Genomic DNA, 17,485 nt, shown 5'->3' on the forward strand with positions numbered 1-17,485 from the left:
GAGCTCGCACGTGAGCGGAAGTGGCGGGGCAGGGGTGGCAGCATGGCGTGGCGTGAGTCCCTCTCTGATTCAGGCTCGGATTCGGAGGACTCCTCTCTCTCGGACTCGGAGGTGAGCCCGTGGCGAGGGCCCTGCGGTGAGGCCTCCTCCGGCCGCCGCGGTGTAGGGCCGCTCGGCGGCTCGGCCTGACGGTTCCCTTCCCACAGCTGCAAGAGGCCTTCTTGAGGGGCGAGCTGAAGCCGGGGCTCAACGTGGTGCTCGAGGAGCGGCCGAAGCGGCGCAACGATGCGGTGAGCGGGGCCTGCGGGGCGGGACAGCGTCAGGTGCGGGTCAGAAGAGCCTGCGCCGGTGCTGGGGCGCTGGGTGTCGGGACAGGGCAGGCCTGGAGGGTGCCAGCCTTGCTGTGGAGATCTGTGGGGGAACACCTTGGAGGAGCGTTCTGGGGTGTGACCTGGATATTCAGCCTGGGGGCTGGTTCTGTGAGGAGGTGTGCAGGGCTGTGCTTCTTTCGCAGGAAGGCCTGAAGCAGTGCCTGTCCGAATTCAGGCAGCATCTGTCTTGGGTGGAAAGGCTGGATGTGACTTTGGGCCAAGTCGTGGATCCCGTTTCACAGAGTGCTTCTAACAAAGACGCTGTTGACCCTGAGAATGATTTCCAGAGAGAAATGAGCTTGTAAGTATCAGAAAGAGAGGTTTCATGCAGGGTCTTGGCATACTGCTGCATGCTTGGGTGTTGTGTTTAGCAAGTATGCTGCCGACTGCTACACTGGCTGTCACTCTTGGGCCACGTATCTTGCATTTGATGGCTCTCAATGTTTTCAACGACAGTATATTTAACTTGTCACTGGAAAGAATTGCTCTCCTCACAGCAGACTTCCATCTTTTACTGCAAAGTTTATTTAAAAAGCTCCTTGGTTGCAGCACTGTGGCTTTAGCACAGGGGATGGCTTTTCTTTGTGAATTTGCTTTGGTGTTATTACAGTTCTCTTGTTTTGCCTTGCCTTTTATAATTCACCATACAAAACTGGAACTGGAAGCTAGGTAAATGTATATGTGCAAGATATAAGTGTTAATACTGTATTGGCACCTAAATTGCTTATAGTAGCATGGAATGTTGATATAATTCTAGATCAATGCTTGCTAGACCCCTGTCTCTGCTAGCTTATGTGAGCAGAGTTCCTGTTGGCGCTGTGAGATGCACAGTGCCAGTGACAGAGCTAGTGCTGTGCTGTCTTCCCAGTTACCGGCAGGCGCAGGCAGCAGTCCTGGAAGCCCTACCAAGGCTGCATAAGCTCCAGGTTCCTACAAGAAGGCCGGATGATTACTTTGCAGAGATGGCAAAATCAGACCAACAAATGCAGAAGGTATGTTCAGTGAATAATGGTTTCCTGTCCTGTGTTATGTGCTGCTTTTAGCCTGTGTTAAGGATAGACTTGAAGGTGTGATGTGTGAGTACTTCATCTCTGACAAGTGCCCGTGACAATGTTTGTGTTTGAAAGTTTGTCTGTGACAGGAATAGATATTTCAGTGCAGTGTGTGGACTTCCATAACATGTTGGAACATAAAGTAGAAAAGCATATATTCTTTTCTACTATATTGAATGTATTTAATATTAAAAATGGAGGCAAATTCTCCATACATGTAACAGTGGTAGTGAAGTTGGCCGTGTTTATGCTCCTTGTCCCAAGACTGTGGTCAGCTGTGGCATTAACATACTTTTTACCTATTTAAGTAAGTATCACCCTTTGTTGATTGTCAGCCTGTTTTTGTTCTTTGTGATTTTGAACTGTGTATTCACAGCTGAATTAATCTATCCTGTAGTAAGGCAGATTTGCATAGAAAATAAGTTTGTGAACTTGCTTTTTGATTGTGGTCTTTGTGCAAAATGGAAGCCTAACTCTTTTAGTTTTGGAAGAGATACTACACTGTATAAGTTAAACACATGAGCTAGAAGCTAATTTGGAGGCTCTTGTATGACTTAGTCACTGTTTTGCTGGCTGATAGACTCTTAGAAAAGAGGAATATTAATAATTAGGTTGTGCTGAGGCTTAAATCAGTTCTGCACATTACTGTTCTTTTGTTGGCTTCTGTTGAAAGAACAGAGTTTTTATATGTTAGTGGAGTCACAGGCTGAAGCCAGATGATCTGGGTTGAAGTCATTGTAATTCCTTGTAATGTGGCATCTTTATAGAAATATTTGTGAACAGGGAGGGAACGAAAAACATGTGGCACGGAAAGATGGTTGACTTTTCTTCAGTGCTTTAAATGACAAGAAAGAAACTTTCAAATCTTATACATAGACCTTAGTAGACTGACAAGATGTGACAAGATACACTTGTTTTTTGGTTCCATTAGGGCCCATTATAAGGCTCTGTCTTGTATCTAGGTTTTGTCTTTTTAATGAGATTTTGCTACAGATCAATTCAGGAGATTCTGTAATAACTGTTCCAGCCTTCAGCTGAAGCAGTGTTGTGCTTTATGGCACATTATCTGATTCAGAGATGTTTTCTTTTTTTACACGTCATTAATAGTTCACATATAACTATTGATTTCAGGACTGCACAGCAATCATAAAATTCTCATATTTTCTTGTGCATTACTGATAAGTGTTGTTTTTCTGTTCCCCCAACAAGATTCGACAGAAGCTGAAGAGTAAACAGGAAGCAATAGAAAGGTCTGAGAAAGCGAAACAGCTCCGTGCAATGAGAAAATATGGCAAGAAGGTGAGGAGGAGCTACTAAAGTTATTTATCTATGTCAGTGATCTAGAGCCTGAGAGATTAGAAAGTGAGACTGCAGAAGGCTGTCTAAAATATATGGGATCTATCTGGCTGCTTTGAAGGAAGTCAGAGCAAAAGATGGGATACATTAAAAACGAAAGTGTATGTGTGGGATGGGGGTGGAAGTGTGGGACACTACTAAGGAGAACACTAACATTCTGCTTCTAATCCCAGGTACAAACTGAGATTCTGCAGAGAAGACAAAAGGAGAAAAAGAATATGTTGAATGCAGTCAAAAAATATCAGAAAGGTAAAGTTCTCTAAGAGAGCAAATGTGTAGTGGGAGCAGCAATGTATGAGCAAGTGTACAGCCTTGTGATGTGTGGTGTGCTGGGCACTGAGCTTGAAAGACTGCTGCTGTGCAGAATTCTATGCCAGTGAAAATCCTCCCAGGTAGTTGTTCTTCAGTGAGGGTGACTTGTTACTATTACTTGCTTCAACTGAAAATTTGTACTTCCTGTGGTGGCAGCTGTCATGTCTTTGCTCTTGCAGGTTTGTCTGACAAGCTGGATTTCCTAGACGAAGAGCAGACGTCATCTCAGGGGAATAAAAAAGGGAATGCAAATCAACGGACAAAGAAAGGGTGAGACCACAAAAGAAAGAAATTCAAATGCAGAATCTCTGATTATTTTTTTTTTAGTCTTTTGGGGGATTATTTTGTGCAATGAGAAAGCTGTTCTGATTAATGTTCAATGTTAACTGAAACAAACACTATGTTTGTTTTAAACAAACGTTTCAGTGTCATTTGTTATTCAAATGACATTGAAACGTCATTTCAATGAATTAATGTTCATTGAAACAAGTCCAAGGTGGTTTTCTGGACCCAACGGAGAAGGAAAACTGTGGCCAGAGTGGAAAGGAGACTTTTGTTTTTTGCCTTTTCAGTAAGAGGGGAAAGGTTTATGATGGCTGATAGAAGTCCATCAGCAGATACATGTGTCTTCTTGGGTATTCCTGAGGAAAGGAATATAGGCAGTGATGCTGCTTGCTTGTTTTTCAGACCAAATGCCAAAAGACGATACAAGAATCAGAAGTTTGGTTTTGGTGGGAAGAAGAAAGGCTCAAAGTGGAACACAAAGGAGAGTTTTAATGATGTATCCAGCTTCAGTTCAAAAGTGGCTCACAACAAGGGCCCAGGAAAAGGAGGAAAAAGAGGAAAAAAGGCCCTCAATGTAAGCAGAATGTTGCATGCAGATGATCCTAGTTGACTTTGAAGCCAGTCCTGGTCTGGGAGGGAGAGCTGAGTATGTGAAGGGTGCCTCCAGCATCTGGAAGTGATACTGCCTGTCTCTGGGAGCTGAGCTTGATTCAGTTGCAGACAGAGTTGAGGATGGTGGTTTCGTATTTCAGCAGGGAAGTGAATGGGAGGAATTAGCAAGTAATGTTTGTTGCTGTCTGTGTCCCCAACCCTCCTTCTCTGGAGTTATTGACAAGTATCCTCCCCAAGCTATAGAGCTAGAATAGATATTGAGGACACAAAAAGAAATATCCTTTTTTTTTTTTTTTTTCAGAAGAGACCTGGAAAGAGAGCAAGGCAGAAAATGAAGAGCCGGGCACGCTAAGAGGACTCTGCTCCCCAGTGGGGTTTCTATATTTCTGTGTGTTGCAAAGATGTGTTTCGGCTCTCATCAAGCAGCTAACCATGGAGCAGGCTGGATACTTCCAAGTGGCAAGAAGAAAAGTCAGTGGAAACTAGTGCCTTATCACCAGTTTCTTCTTACTGTCTGTTTTATGGAAGGATTGTTTTCTACTTAGACCTATGGTGTGTGAACGCATTAAATGGTTTGCACAGAACTAAGTCTAACTTATGTTTAGCTGTGTTACGAATGGTTGCTGAACCCTGCCCTTTGTTCCTTTTGTTCTGACAACTTTTTCCACAGATACTGCTGACATGAACTTGGTGAACTTGAACCCTGGGTCATGTTGATGGTCAGAATAAGAAGTCTAAAGCCTGTTAAGATGTCGAAGTGATTTTTAGGCTATATATGTAGACGGGTTTGGAAACAGCAGCGAGGCAAATGCAGCAATCTTACAAACAGGTTTATTTCTGTAACTATTGTCAGGCTGCAACTCTGGACAGACTGAGGTTGTCTCTTCCCTTTTCTCACATTTTCTCTTGCCAGAAACGTACCAGACTCACCTAATAACAAGCAGTGCCTAGTATGTTAGATGTCATTAACTGCTTCTAAGTTGTGTGGCATTGCCACTTTACTACTGGAGGTTCTCAGACTGCTCCTCCCCATGGCTTGTGGCAGCCATTTATTTAGTGACTTCAGTTTTCCGACGTGGGAAGTAGAATCTGCAATCAGTACGGTCCATAGGGATCTGGGAAAGAAAAAAGATGAATAGTCACGTGCTTTTAGTAGAATTAGTAGTAGTAGTAGTCCCTCCTGAGAAGAGTGATGCACAGTGTTCTTGCTGCCAAGAAATGCCCAAGTGACAAACAAGTAGGAAACTGCTTATTTGAGACTATACTGTTCACTGCTTCGTTATGGTAGAGCCTGGTGAAAAAGGAAAACTCTGAAAAAGCATCATGAGTCCTGACTCTCTCATTTTAACTTCTCTACATATGAATTTAGTTGCCAACATGAATTTCCTGCCAGTCTAATCCTACCAGCAGTATCAGGAAGCGTAAAGCTGTGCTGGGGATGTCTGTTTCTAGCCTTGTCATGAGTAAGTAGTTTACCTGAAGTACAGTATGAAAAGTTGCAGAAGACCCTTATTTTCTCATTTATCCTGGTTTTCCTCTTAACAAGCCAAATTAATCAGGCCTTCATTTGCCTTTCTTGAAACACAAATCTACAAAGTCAGTTATTGTCACAGCTATTTGTCAGATATGGTTGATGTCTCAGCTTGTTAATAAGATTTCTTTTCCTCCTGTTTATTCACAGTTCCCCAAATGAATCCTCACTGGTGTACTCTGCCTTAGGTATACTTAGCTGATTATTAATTTTATGGTTCTGCTTGCAATTTATTTGTACAGCAGCACATTTCTTTTCATAGTACTTTTGTATGTCACTTCACATTCCTCACTATGCCATTTCCTGTGGCAGAAGGCTTTAATAAACACCCATGAGAATGTATGTGGCATTTGGCAATGTGCTTGGGGTCAGCTGTGACTGTAGATATTTTGTGTGCAAGTTTCTCAGGGGGTTGTATACCGTTTCTGTGTTCACAAGCCTATGCCATTGTGAGGAGTCAGCTTAGGTGTAAATACCAAAAGATTGTTGTCCGTGAATAGCTGTGCTCGTCATACTCAATTCCTGTTTCCCGTGTTTGTCACAGATTACTTTCTTAACATGAATATCTTCCACTGTGATGGGCTGAACCTCTCTGAATCCTGCAAAGATCCGGGTCCTTAAGCACCTTACCAAAGGTTTTGTGTTCCAGCCAATTTCTTGACTTTCAGTTTGTGGCTCTGCATATTTCTTTGTTGGTTCCAGTGCTGCACGGTGAATAAGATTCAGAAACTCTTCTGTTGGTTTAAGAGACACAAATACAAATGAAAGTATGTTTAAAAACAGTTACTAATTGTGTGTATTAGGACATCTTAATGCTGTCCAAGCCGTAACAAGAAAGCCAAGGTTGGAGGCAACCTCTGTGCTTCTGCAAATGGTGTTGTGATGGTGACGTTTGTGCTCAAATTTATCTTGATGAAGTTTCTAGATTTGTCTGCCTATACTGCCCTGTTAATTCTGTCATCCCTGTTTACTGTATTGTAGCATGTTAATTTTCTTACACCACATTTAGTATCAACCAGGACTTCATGTTAGTTCTCATCTTTCTTGGTTGCCTGAGACCTGCTGCTTTCCCCTGTTTCGGTTTTCTCCTCTTTTCCCCCAGTCCTTGGCTAGGGCAGGCCAATCTTAACTGGCTATTAAGGTTTTTAGACAAAATTGGCATGTTGGAAATAAGGGAGCACTTGCTTATAAGGGTTCCTGTTACTAGTGCTCTAAAGTGAGACTTGGCAGCCACTTAAGCAGTTGGTGGTTAGGTAGAATCTGCAACAACAGCCAACATGTACGTATAAAACGTGTTTCTAGATTTTTGTTTTATTTCTGAAAGAGGTTTAGATTCTCAAGCAGAATTTTGTAGTATAACTGAAAAACATAATTACATGAATGCAAGCTTGTACTCATAATGAAAAGTAATAGGAAAGGACCTTAAACTGGGAAAAAACTGCCTTACATTTAACAAAAGCATAAATGAGTTTTATTTTCTTACACTGACACAGTGGTGTTTCCATATATGTCGTTTTTTAGACTAACTGGAATTTTGAAATCCTATTAGTAATTTTCTTTTGTAATTATCACAAGCTGTTAAGAGATTTCTTACCATCTGCTGGCTCTTCTATATTATCATGCCATGACATAGGCTTCCTGGTGATCGTGTGAACTGCAAAGAAATGGTACAGATGAATTACTTCCATGTAAGTGTAGCATCACAGCCAAGTAAGGCTGTCTGTCACTGCAAATGTTCTTTTTGGTTATTCCCCAGTCTGGGCCCAGCTACTTTACTGAAGTTGTGAAGGAAGAACAGCATGTGAACAGAACAAAGTGAGTCAGAGACTTCAAGTCTGAAAAGGGAAGAGGGTTAAGGATGCTAATGGCACTACTGCTTTGTGCCGCATGCATTCACCACAGCAAACTTCCACTCTGCCCAGGAGGTGGCCTGCAGAGTGCCAAGTTTCAGGATGTTACTTTCCTTTCTTTTGGTTTTGGTTTATTGTAAAAGCTATACCTGGGTGAATCTATTAACATCACCCACCTGCCAGCACAGATTATGATACTATATAACAGAATTGACAGATAGAAATCAGCCCGGGAACTGAAGAAGCATGGTATAGCACTGAGACTACCTTCCCTATCTTAGCTCTAGTGTTTGCTCAGGATCCGTGGGTTCTGGATCCCAGACAGTTGCCTCACTTCTGCGTGTTTAATAATGCACTGTCTAATCTGGGCAAATTTGTCATGCTGCCGATCTGCCTTTGAGGATGCAGATTGTTCACTTAGGCAAAAGAAAAGCCCACGGGGTTGCTCCTTCCAGCTCTGCCCCTCTCATTGGCCTATGCTGGCTTTCTCGGGTGAAGCTGCTTGTTTCTGACATGCAGCCTGTTGCTCCACGACCTGTCCTGGCCTCACGGGGGCCGGCCGGTCCGCAAGCCTTCCCTCAGCACCGCTCGGTGCTGTGCTCACCTTGCCCTCGGGGCCTTACGTCAGTTCTCTGTGACCCTGAGACCGCCCGTGCGCCACCTCACCTGGTTGGAGCGGATTCACTTTGTACTCTGTGTGCAGCCGCTGGCACTTCAGCTCCTTCCGCACCCGCTCGCATAGGAGCTGGTTCAGCCGCACTGGGTCCAGCGGTTCGGTGTTCGCCCTGCGGGAGGCCATGGTCCCCTGGGGTTGCGCTGCATCCCGTAGCCTGGCAACGCCTCACGTGGTCCCTGATGAGGCTGCTGATTGGTCTGGGTTGTGCTCCGCCTCTTTTCTCTTACCGGTTCTCTTCCCTTTTCCCATTGGCCTCCGAGTTAAAGCCCCTGGCGCTGATTGGCGGCTGCAGCTCGCGGTGAGTTTGAACGGCCTGTGCCGGCGGCGATAGCTGTAGCATGGAGGCCGCGGAGCTGCGCTGCACGGTGGCCGTGGAACAGCCGCTGCCCGGGGGACAGGCCCCGAGGCGCCGCGTGATGCGGGGCGCGCTTGTGCTGCTGGGCCGCAACGAGCTGCGGCAGCCGGTGCTGCGGGTGGTCTCCGGCAGCGGCGGGGCGGCGGCTGCCCTGAGCTTCGTGCTGGCCGGTGACGGCGTGCGGCTCTTTACGCGGTTCGCGGGTGAGGGTCGGGCGGCGGTGCGGGTGGGGCCGAGCGGTGCCCAGGTCCTCCTGTCCGACTGCCCCCCAGACACTCTGCGCCGCTTCCTCCGTCTCCTGCGGGTCAAGGTGGCAACCGGGCAACGGGGCACTCCGCGTGTCCCCCGCCTGCTGGACCGGCCGCCGCCGGCCTTCACCATCATCAGCCCGCTGCAGGAGCGGGACATACTGCGGGCCCCAGGCCGCCTCCGAGGCGGCGAGGCTCAGGGGGAGAGCCAGGTGCAGGTGAGTCTTGGGGCGAGGGGGGTGGTCCCGCGTTCCGGTTATCGGCCCTGCCCTCACGGTGCGCCGCCGCCTGTCCCACAGGATCACCGCGCTGAGTGGAGGCCCTCAGTGAGGCTCTCGGCGGAGCAGGAGGCCGTGATGGGAGTTGTGAGAAGTGGGAAAAGCATCTTCTTCACTGGCTGCGCAGGTGAGGGGGCCGGGCGGCTGTTACCGGTTGAAGTCCTTGTGCATCACCACTGACCTGCTGCTTCTCTCTCCTCCAAGGAACCGGGAAGTCGTTCCTGCTGAAGAAGATAGTGGGCTCCCTCCCTCCTAAGACCACTTATGCTACAGCCAGCACAGGGGTGGCAGCTTGCCACATTGGTGGCACCACTCTCCATGCCTTTGCAGGTGATGATCTGCCTGACAGTGGGTCTGGGAGCTCTTGCTCCCTTCCTAAAGAATCGGGAGTTTCCCAAAGCTTTGCTTTCTTCTCTCCTGCCAGGGATCGGCTCTGGGAAGACTCCGCTGGAGCAGTGTATTCAGCTGGCAGAGAGGCCTGGGGTGCGCCAGCACTGGCTGTCCTGCCAGCACCTAATTATCGATGAGATCTCAATGGTGGATGGCAAGTTCTTTGACAAGCTGGAGGCAGTAGCAAGGTGAGCAATTGCTAGGTCAAACAACTAACAGAAACGGATTTTATTCTGTATCCCAGCTGCTTATGTGAATGGGTGTAAAATAACCACTGGCGTAGGGCTGAAAGGAAGCATGAAATCATAGCCAGCATCTGGGCAGATCTTTATCTTTAGATAGGTTTTGCTCATGTCCACATTCCCTGGGTTTCCATCTTTGGAGCTAAGTGTTGTCTGTAGAGCCTGGTCCAGAATCCAGCTGTCTGTGCTGTGCCCAGCAGTTCTGTTTGGCAGAGAAGCAGCTGTAGTATAACAGCTACTGAAGAGCCAAGTCTGGTAATGATGTCTGGGTGTGTAAGCAGAGCACATTTAATGTCTTGTGGTAGCATTGCTTAATTATTTGAGGTTTACTGCTACAGCAGAGGAGAATAAAATCATGTTTTACTGCAAGTGGTATGTGTTTGAATGTACTTACAACCGAAGAAGTAACTTCCAAGACATTACTATGTCCAGGAGGGCATTCAAAACTTCTCTATTCCCTCATTTTCAGGGCAGTCAGAAAACGGGAGGAGCCTTTTGGAGGCATTCAGCTAATCATCTGTGGGGACTTCTTGCAGCTACCCCCAGTCTGCAAGGCTAATGAAGAAACCACATTCTGCTTCCAGGTACAAAATTGTCCCTAAACTCTTCCTCATACTTCAAGTTTGCTTCTTTTTATAACAAGAGAATAATCTGCCAGGCAAAAAGCTGGAGGAAATGCATCCACATAAACATGGAGTTGACTGAAGTGCGGAGGCAGACTGACAAGACCTTTGTCTCGCTCCTGAGCGCAATCCGTTTAGGCAGGTGAGGAGAAATTAGTCATTCTTTGTAATCCCTGCTTCCTACTGATAGAGCAGAGGCAAGTGGGTTGGTTACTTCTCTGTGCTCTGTCAGGAATGCACAGCTGGAGGCAATAGCTATTAATCCTTTAGTTAATGTAGGGAGTCTTCATATATGCTGCTCTGGTAAGGAAGGACCCTTTCTAGGGTTCCTTTTTGCAATGTCTGCTAGGAATTCTGTAGATCCCCATCTGGCTGCTTACAGGGCAGGGCTGGTTCACACAGTGGCACAGCTCTCCATCTTTGTGTGTTTATCTCTCCCTGTCTCCCTCTCTAGATGCCTGGGGCTTGCACACAGCCTGATCCAGCTGTGTGTAAGTTACTGCTGCTCATGACCTGTTCCCGATCACTTTAAATAATAATCTCTTTTTCCTGGTTACCAGGTGCACAGAGGAGGTTACCAGACAACTGATGCAGACAGCTGATAACAGGTCTGAGCGTGATGGGATCCTGGCCACACGGCTCTGCACCCATAAAGATGATGTAGAAATAACTAATGAGAGATGCTTGCAACAGCTATCAGGTGAACTCCTTGGAGACTGCTGGCTTTGGGGCTCAGCTCTGAGTGGGTGCAGTGGGGATACTGTGGTGCCAGGAAGAACCCAGTGTTGTGTCATGTGCAGCAGCATCAGTCTAAGCTGTGTGTGTTGGAGTTGAGCTGTCTGAGGAAAAACTCCACAGCTTTTTGCTTAAAAATACACATCTTCTTGGTGTGTAATAAATAGCTCATTGCTTGCTGTGAGATAGACTGGGTCATTTATTGCCTCCATTCTCCTGGTTTTATTTTCTCTAATGTCTTAGAAAGGCCATGCTCTATCCAGCCAGAGCTTTAATTAAAGGCTGCATCCCTGTCTGGCCCTAGGATTCTTAGTTCTCTGTGGAGGTCTGGTGTTGGCTGCAAGTGAAACTGGTCACTTTCTCAAAATGGTGACTGCTCACTTCTTATTTACTGCAGGCTTTTGATCCACAAGCCTTCTCATGCTCTGGGAATTATGGTGGGAAGAGAGGCATAGTGAACATTCTGCTGTTAGGTGTGACAAGGTTTGTGTGAAGATGTCCTAGCAGCAGAACACAATGGATGTTAAAAGAGGAACAGCTATTAGAAATAAATGTTGAGCATCTTGTGATGCTGGGTAGAGTGTGTTAAATGGTTGCAATTTGTTATGTTCTTCCTTAATAGGAGAAGTGCACACTTTTGAGGCTTTGGACAGTGACCCGATGTTAGTGAAGTTAATTGATGCTCAATGTCCTGTGGGTGGTAGAGTTGAGCTAAAGCTTGGAGCTCAGGTAGGTGTGTGTGCATGTGTGTGAAAGCCCAGTAGATTAAACAGCCTAAGAAAAATAAAGGAATAGCAGGTAAATGTGTAGAATAGACTGTACAGAATCTGCATTCTATACATTAGAATGGCTATGCCAGGGTGACAGATGATTCTATCTCAATATTTGTGTTCTTTCTATTTTGAATCTTATTCACAGAATTAGTTTTATTTGAGTTGAGGTCCATATCTCGTAGACAGTGGTGTCTGCTATGACTTTGATGCACATTTCCAATTAGGTTTAGGTTTCAGGAAGCAGAAGACAGGCAGTTCTTTCCTGCTGTCTCGGCTCCAGGTACAGCAGCCCTCCTGACCTGAAAGGGTATGGCACAGCTTGCTAAATTTTGCAGGACTTGGCACCTTGCTGTGAGCTAGAGCTGTTGGAATGGAAAGGATTGTGCCTGGCAGCAGCCCTGTTTGCATCAGGAAGTTATTCCTTAGGTATTTCCAGAATCTATGTCTAGGCTGGTGGCTGTTTAGGGAAAGGCAATCTGTTCCCTGGACCTGAGCTCACAGCTGTGGGCAGAAGCAGCTCAAGTGAAGTGTTCAATGTTGCAGAATGATGTAGTTAGGAATCCTGGGAAGAAAGGCTGTGAAATAATTTCAGTCAAATTGTAGATAGTGCCCTAGCCTGCAATAGGATGATGTGGCCATGGCCATATCAGCCTGCTGTGCTTATGCCTCCCGGCTAGAAGCTTAGCTGCAGGTGGCTGAGCAGGCTTATAAAGCCAGTGCACTAAGGGATTTTTCTTTTTCTCTGTAGGTGATGCTAGCTAAGAATCTGGATGTGTCTCAAGGGCTGGTGAATGGGGCACGAGGAGTTGTTGTAGGATTTGAAAGTGAGCAGAAAGGTAAGTAAGCTATTTGATCTTTTGTTGAAGGAAAGGGGGGGAACCCAAAGTAACTTATCATTGACAGCTGATGACTTGTTAACTTTGTTTACTGCTTGTCAGAATAATTTCAGGGAAAGCAGAGAGGAAGTCTTTTCTGCAGTGAGAGGCTTGGGGCTCTTATTAGCTGTGATGTCATGTGCTGTACCAGTTGTAGTTATCTGTAGAGCCTCTTGTGTTTGCTTTCCTTTATTCTCTAGTTGTGTATGCTCATTTATGTTTCCTGTCTGTTCTGTTGAAGCAAGTCTTGGTGTGGTTTTTTTTCTTGTTTATTTTGCTTGGAGAGTGATGTTCTACTACCTGCAGTGCGTATTTTTCTTTGCATTTCAACTGATAAGTTACCTGACTCCTGACTTTAATTCTCCTGTTTAAGTGGGTCCCACATGTAATTTCAGGACATACTATTTACTGTGTGTATGTTTAGCTTTTTTTGATTGGATGTGGGTTTTGTTTGTTTCTTTTGTTTCTGGTGGGTTTTTTATTATTTATTATGTTGTTTTTTTTTTAAGATACTTCTAAAATTCGTGAAAGACTGACATGGGGAAGGAGGAAAAACATAAATGGTGTTAGGCTGCTGGCTTCCTGGCAGTTGCGTGCCAGGAATGCATCCCTGTTTCTTTCCTGCTTCCACTCCTACAGGGCTGCCGAAGGTGAGGTTTCTCTGTGGAATCACACAGGTCATAAAAATGGAGAAATGGGTTTTCAAAGGACCATCAGGGGTTCATCTGACTCGTCAACAGTTGCCTTTAAAATTGGCATGGGCCATTTCCATTCACAAGAGTCAGGTGAGTTTTTATACAGCTGTGGATAGACTTTTACACCATCATAAGCCCTATTTCATTTGTGAGCTTTCATTTCTGGTAAAACAAGAAGGGAAACTGACAGTCTCTTGCTGTGGGGGACCTCTAGAATATGTGGGTCTAGCTGCAGAGAAGGCAGTACCTCATCTGCTTGTGATACTTGTCTATAGGGTAAAGGATGGGCTATCAATACTGTTAGAGTTTCCATTAGGATGCTGCCATCTGCATAGTTGATGTTAGACTCTAAAGCAGTGGTGTTTATCACAGTGGGTTTATCAGAGGTAGTGTTTCCCTGATAGTCATTAACATGAGTGACCCTGAGGTTTGCAGTGTACCTGAGCAAGCTGCAGGAGTCACACCTGTGCATCCTTGGTGGTGTGCATTGTTGTTTTTTTCAGTGTAACTAATACAGTTCCTATATTTTCAGAAGGCTTCATACACTTGGGGATCTGTGAGTTTGTTCACATGCTGCTGTTCAAACCAGGCCATGCTATAAATTCTGCTCCCTCCTGGGATGTCTCTGGGTGCAAACAGGGCTGGCCAGGCCTAACCCAAACTGTGTCTTGGATGCCTGAGGGCTGCTTGGGAGTGATGGCTGCTCCAGCTAACTACTAGGAGTGAAAATAGCAGGATTCATTATAAAGGATTTGTGGGTTTCACACAAGAGTGGAGTTAGTTAGGTGACCCCACTGTCTGCTAGCAGTTTCATGACAGTGGAAAACCATAATTTTCTTTGCTCTTCTACTCAGTTACATAGTCAAACAGGAGACTTCCTTTTTTTCATCAAACCTGTACACCAAGGGTGGTACCTTTGACAGACTCACAGGGCAGGTTAGTTTTGATACAACACAGTGTTCTTTCTTTGCTCTGTAACAAGCTTCTCTGGGTTCTTCTTTGATAGGGCATGTCTTTGGATTGTGTGGAAATCTCCCTGTCTCGTGTCTTTGAAAGTGGGCAGGCTTATGTAGCTCTCTCCCGAGCACGTAGCCTTGCAGGTCTCCGTGTTCTGGATTTTGACCCAAAAGTAGTGAGAGCCGACCCTTCTGTGTTGCAGTTCTATAGACAGCTGAGACGTCATCAACTCCTAGCCCAGGTAAAGGAAAATATCTCGTGCTAGCAAAGCCTGCCTAGTGCAGCTAGGATGAGGGATGTTTGTGCAGAGATGCTTCTTTTTCTTTTCCCAAAGGAAAATCATTCAAATTAAAACCTGTAGTAGAAGGAGAGATGAAACTGCAGAGGGGGAATGTGGTGGGGCAGCTCTTGGTGGCAAAATATCTATTGTAGTGTTGGGGTTCTGTAACACTGCCCAGCCCTGTGGGTAAAAGGGTTGGTTGAGGTTCTTTGGTTCTTCCCTTTCAGTAAGGACTGAAGGGAAAATGGGCACACAAGAAATCATGGGAAATCTCCCCCTCTTCCCCTCCTCCATTAATTTTTTCTCTCTCTGCCCTCTCTTCCCCCTCCAGGATTCACTAAATGATAAGGAAAACTGAGAACTGGAAATGCAGCTGAGAATGCTCTTTGACCTCTGTTGAGGCATCAGCACAGACTGCTGAGTTGCAGCAATCACGCTATTGAGTATATTTGCTAACATGGATTAAGTCAAAGGAATTTTTTTTTTATGTTTGCTTCATTCAGCTGACTCTGAATGTGTAGACTCTGTGAATCTTTGTCTCATGCCTCTGAAATCTGGGAGGCTTCTGTAGCTCCTTTCTGGGCCTACAGTCTTGAGCACTTCTGTGTCAGAGCTGCAACACTAGCAAGCAAAATGACTGAACAAGGTGTGCCTGAGGGACCTTCCCAAGGTTCTATCCTGTCTGCATAGTTGTGTTTTATTCTCCGCATTCGTAGACTGAAACTTGTGTGACTTTCTTCAAGCCAACAATGGTTGAGAGATGGAAGGAGTGTGTTCTGTTTGCCTGGCTGGATTGGACCTGTTCACAAGCACTGCTGGCAAAAGAGAAAACAGTTTTGAGTATCTGGATTATGTGCCTGATTCTCCTGCAAGTGAGGAGCTGCTAGGAACTGGGCTATCACTTTATAATATGCTGGGGTGTTCTTGCCTTCCAGATGCTTAATGCCAGGGTGCTTTGCATAACTTCCTCCACAAGCAGAACAGTAACAGTTATACATTGCCTATTATGCAGATACATAGCCTTTTTATTAGTCTGTTGCATGCAATAAGATACATTTTTAAATTTTTTTTAACCTTCTGAGATGAACTGGCACTGTTTAAAAATAGGAGGAAGTCCTACATCTTATACCCATAATTATGGAACTACAAGAATCCTTAAGATGTATTACCCCATTAAATAGAAGAGAGTGAGAGGATATGAGTGTTGGCACATGAGGCTTTCTGAAACGAGAGGGAGTTTCTGCTGGAAACACTGTGTCTGACTAATAAGGTGGAAGTTGAATGTGCAATAGGGAATAGCCAAGGACATGTGAAGTGAGCTGTAACTTCACCTGTTTCAGCAAAAGCAGAGATGAGCAGAACTAATGTGCCGTCCTTTTGAAGTGAAGGAGAAGCTTTGGTCTTTGACACAATGCTTAAAGCTTAAATAACTTGTGTATTTTTAAATGCTTAATGAGCAGGAATAATGTAAAATATCAACATCCAGCTGGAGCTTGCCTCTGCAGTTTGAGCAAGTTGAAGGCCACTTCTTGGCAGCTCCTGTTAAAGGCATGGAAGGATGTTGAATAGCCAGGGGGGTAACATAACAGAAAACAGACTTTGGTAGGATTTCAAAGTGTATTTTTTAAGTGTTTTTTTTTTTTCTTGTTGTCCTTGGTTTTTTTTGTTTGTTTTTTCCTGGGCTTGAGGGGTTGAGTTTTGGAGGAGGCAACAGCAGAAGGCAGAAGTGTGAGAATTGTTTTGATGTGTTTACTCTAAGGATTTCTTAATACATCAGTACATTGCTTCTTCAAAGTTTGCTGGGGAGCAGGTGCAAGTACCTGAATCTGGAGCTACAGTCTGGAAGGTGAGACCCTTCCCCCCACTGCAGGCTGTTCCTGACATCACCTCCACACTTTCAGATTCTGTGTGTCTGTAATTTTTTCTTTTATTTTTATTAAACACCTTCCACTCCTTTGAACTGGAATTAAATTCTTAGTCCACCCTGGGGAATAACTGAAACCTGACCTTCCATGCTCACATGGAGGGTCTGGGAAGGAGGGTGCTGACATCCTAAAGCAGCATTGCTTGGGCAGATGCGTACTGAGGTGGGATTCATTGGCATGTGGCTCCCAGAGCCTCTACCAGACCTGGATGAGGGCCTGCCTCCAGCCAGCCTGCAGGCTGTGCCCCCTCAGCACAGGTGGCTGTGAGCATGGAAGTGCTCAGGTTCAGCCCTTTCCTCCTGTGACTCCACACACGGCGTGCAGCTGTGCAGGCTGACAGCCTTTCCTTGAATATCTCTTGTTCCCTCAGCTGCACATCAGCTCTACCCTGGCAAGTGTCCCCATTGTGCAACATTCTTGTCATGTCACTGCTCAGCGGTGGGTGCCCTGGCTGAACCTCTATGCTGTGCCACTCAGTGTTCCTGCATCATTCCAGCTGGTCTCAGCATCATCCTCTGCTTCTGTTGTGGGTTGAGATTTTGCTTTCATTCACATTGTCCTACAGACCAGCTGATGACACCATGTCCCTCTTCTCCTTGTGCAGGTGATCAGAGGTTGTGGGTGCCCTAATTGTCAGGGGCAAGGTTGTATAAGAAGGAAGGGGAAGCCCAGTGCGTAACCTAAAATCCTGTATGCTTGGCCAGTGGGCTGGGCTGGGGCCAGATAGCACTCTTGTAGTTTTCTAGAGATGGGATGCAGCAGTATAAGGGCTTTGTATTGCATTGGAGGTTGAGATGTGGGGTCTTGAATGCTTGGGAATGATAGAGTGAGTTTTATTCCTGGGGTAGGCAGTAAAGAATATGGCAGGTGCTTCTAGTTATCCACAATGCATTGATTTATTGACAGATTATGTAACAATAATGAGATAATGCAGGTTCAAATCCTTTAAGATCTCTTAAAAAGTTCCTGTCACTGCAATGACAAGAAAATTTCAAGTGTAAGAGTGTTGATTATGCAAATAAATTTTTAATTGTGGTCTTGTGAAGCAGCTTACTTAAGTGCAG

The 17,485-nt window shown here is 45.5% G+C and overlaps 3 protein-coding genes across 4 annotated transcripts; 2 read left to right on the plus strand and 1 right to left on the minus strand.

Moving 5' to 3' along the window:
- The first annotated feature begins 9 nt into the window (after window positions 1–9).
- EBNA1BP2 (EBNA1 binding protein 2) lies at window positions 10–6,391 on the plus strand. Its single transcript, XM_005151053.3, has 9 exons — window positions 10–111; window positions 207–290; window positions 515–672; window positions 1,240–1,363; window positions 2,633–2,722; window positions 2,953–3,028; window positions 3,271–3,361; window positions 3,779–3,950; window positions 4,290–6,391. The coding sequence occupies exons 1-9, from the start codon at window positions 43–45 to the stop codon at window positions 4,338–4,340; spliced, it is 915 nt and encodes a 304-aa protein (XP_005151110.2). The 5' UTR covers window positions 10–42; the 3' UTR covers window positions 4,341–6,391.
- CFAP144 (cilia and flagella associated protein 144) lies at window positions 4,964–8,188 on the minus strand. Its single transcript, XM_005151052.4, has 4 exons — window positions 8,036–8,188; window positions 7,114–7,173; window positions 6,150–6,253; window positions 4,964–5,103 (listed from the first exon to the last, which is right to left on the minus strand). Exons 1-4 carry the CDS (start codon window positions 8,166–8,168, stop codon window positions 5,038–5,040), a joined length of 363 nt encoding a protein of 120 aa, XP_005151109.1. The 5' UTR covers window positions 8,169–8,188; the 3' UTR covers window positions 4,964–5,037.
- Window positions 8,189–8,383: 195 nt separating this feature from the next.
- Window positions 8,384–17,479, plus strand: PIF1 (PIF1 5'-to-3' DNA helicase). Of its 2 annotated transcripts, none has more exons than XM_034064394.1 (12): window positions 8,384–8,866; window positions 8,948–9,053; window positions 9,131–9,256; window positions 9,327–9,504; window positions 10,028–10,142; window positions 10,217–10,323; window positions 10,742–10,881; window positions 11,539–11,645; window positions 12,438–12,525; window positions 13,204–13,349; window positions 14,266–14,457; window positions 14,828–17,479. In XM_034064394.1, exons 1-12 carry the CDS (start codon window positions 8,384–8,386, stop codon window positions 14,852–14,854), a joined length of 1,815 nt encoding a protein of 604 aa, XP_033920285.1. In that variant the 3' UTR covers window positions 14,855–17,479. The 2 variants fall into 2 exon arrangements, with proteins under 2 accessions (XP_033920285.1, XP_005151302.3); XM_005151245.3 differs by having other exon boundaries at window positions 9,351–9,504.
- The last annotated feature ends 6 nt before the right edge of the window (window positions 17,480–17,485 follow it).

The sequence above is a fragment of the Melopsittacus undulatus genome, chromosome 6, assembly GCF_012275295.1.
Source record: "Melopsittacus undulatus isolate bMelUnd1 chromosome 6, bMelUnd1.mat.Z, whole genome shotgun sequence".
Classification (NCBI taxonomy): domain Eukaryota; kingdom Metazoa; phylum Chordata; class Aves; order Psittaciformes; family Psittaculidae; genus Melopsittacus; species Melopsittacus undulatus.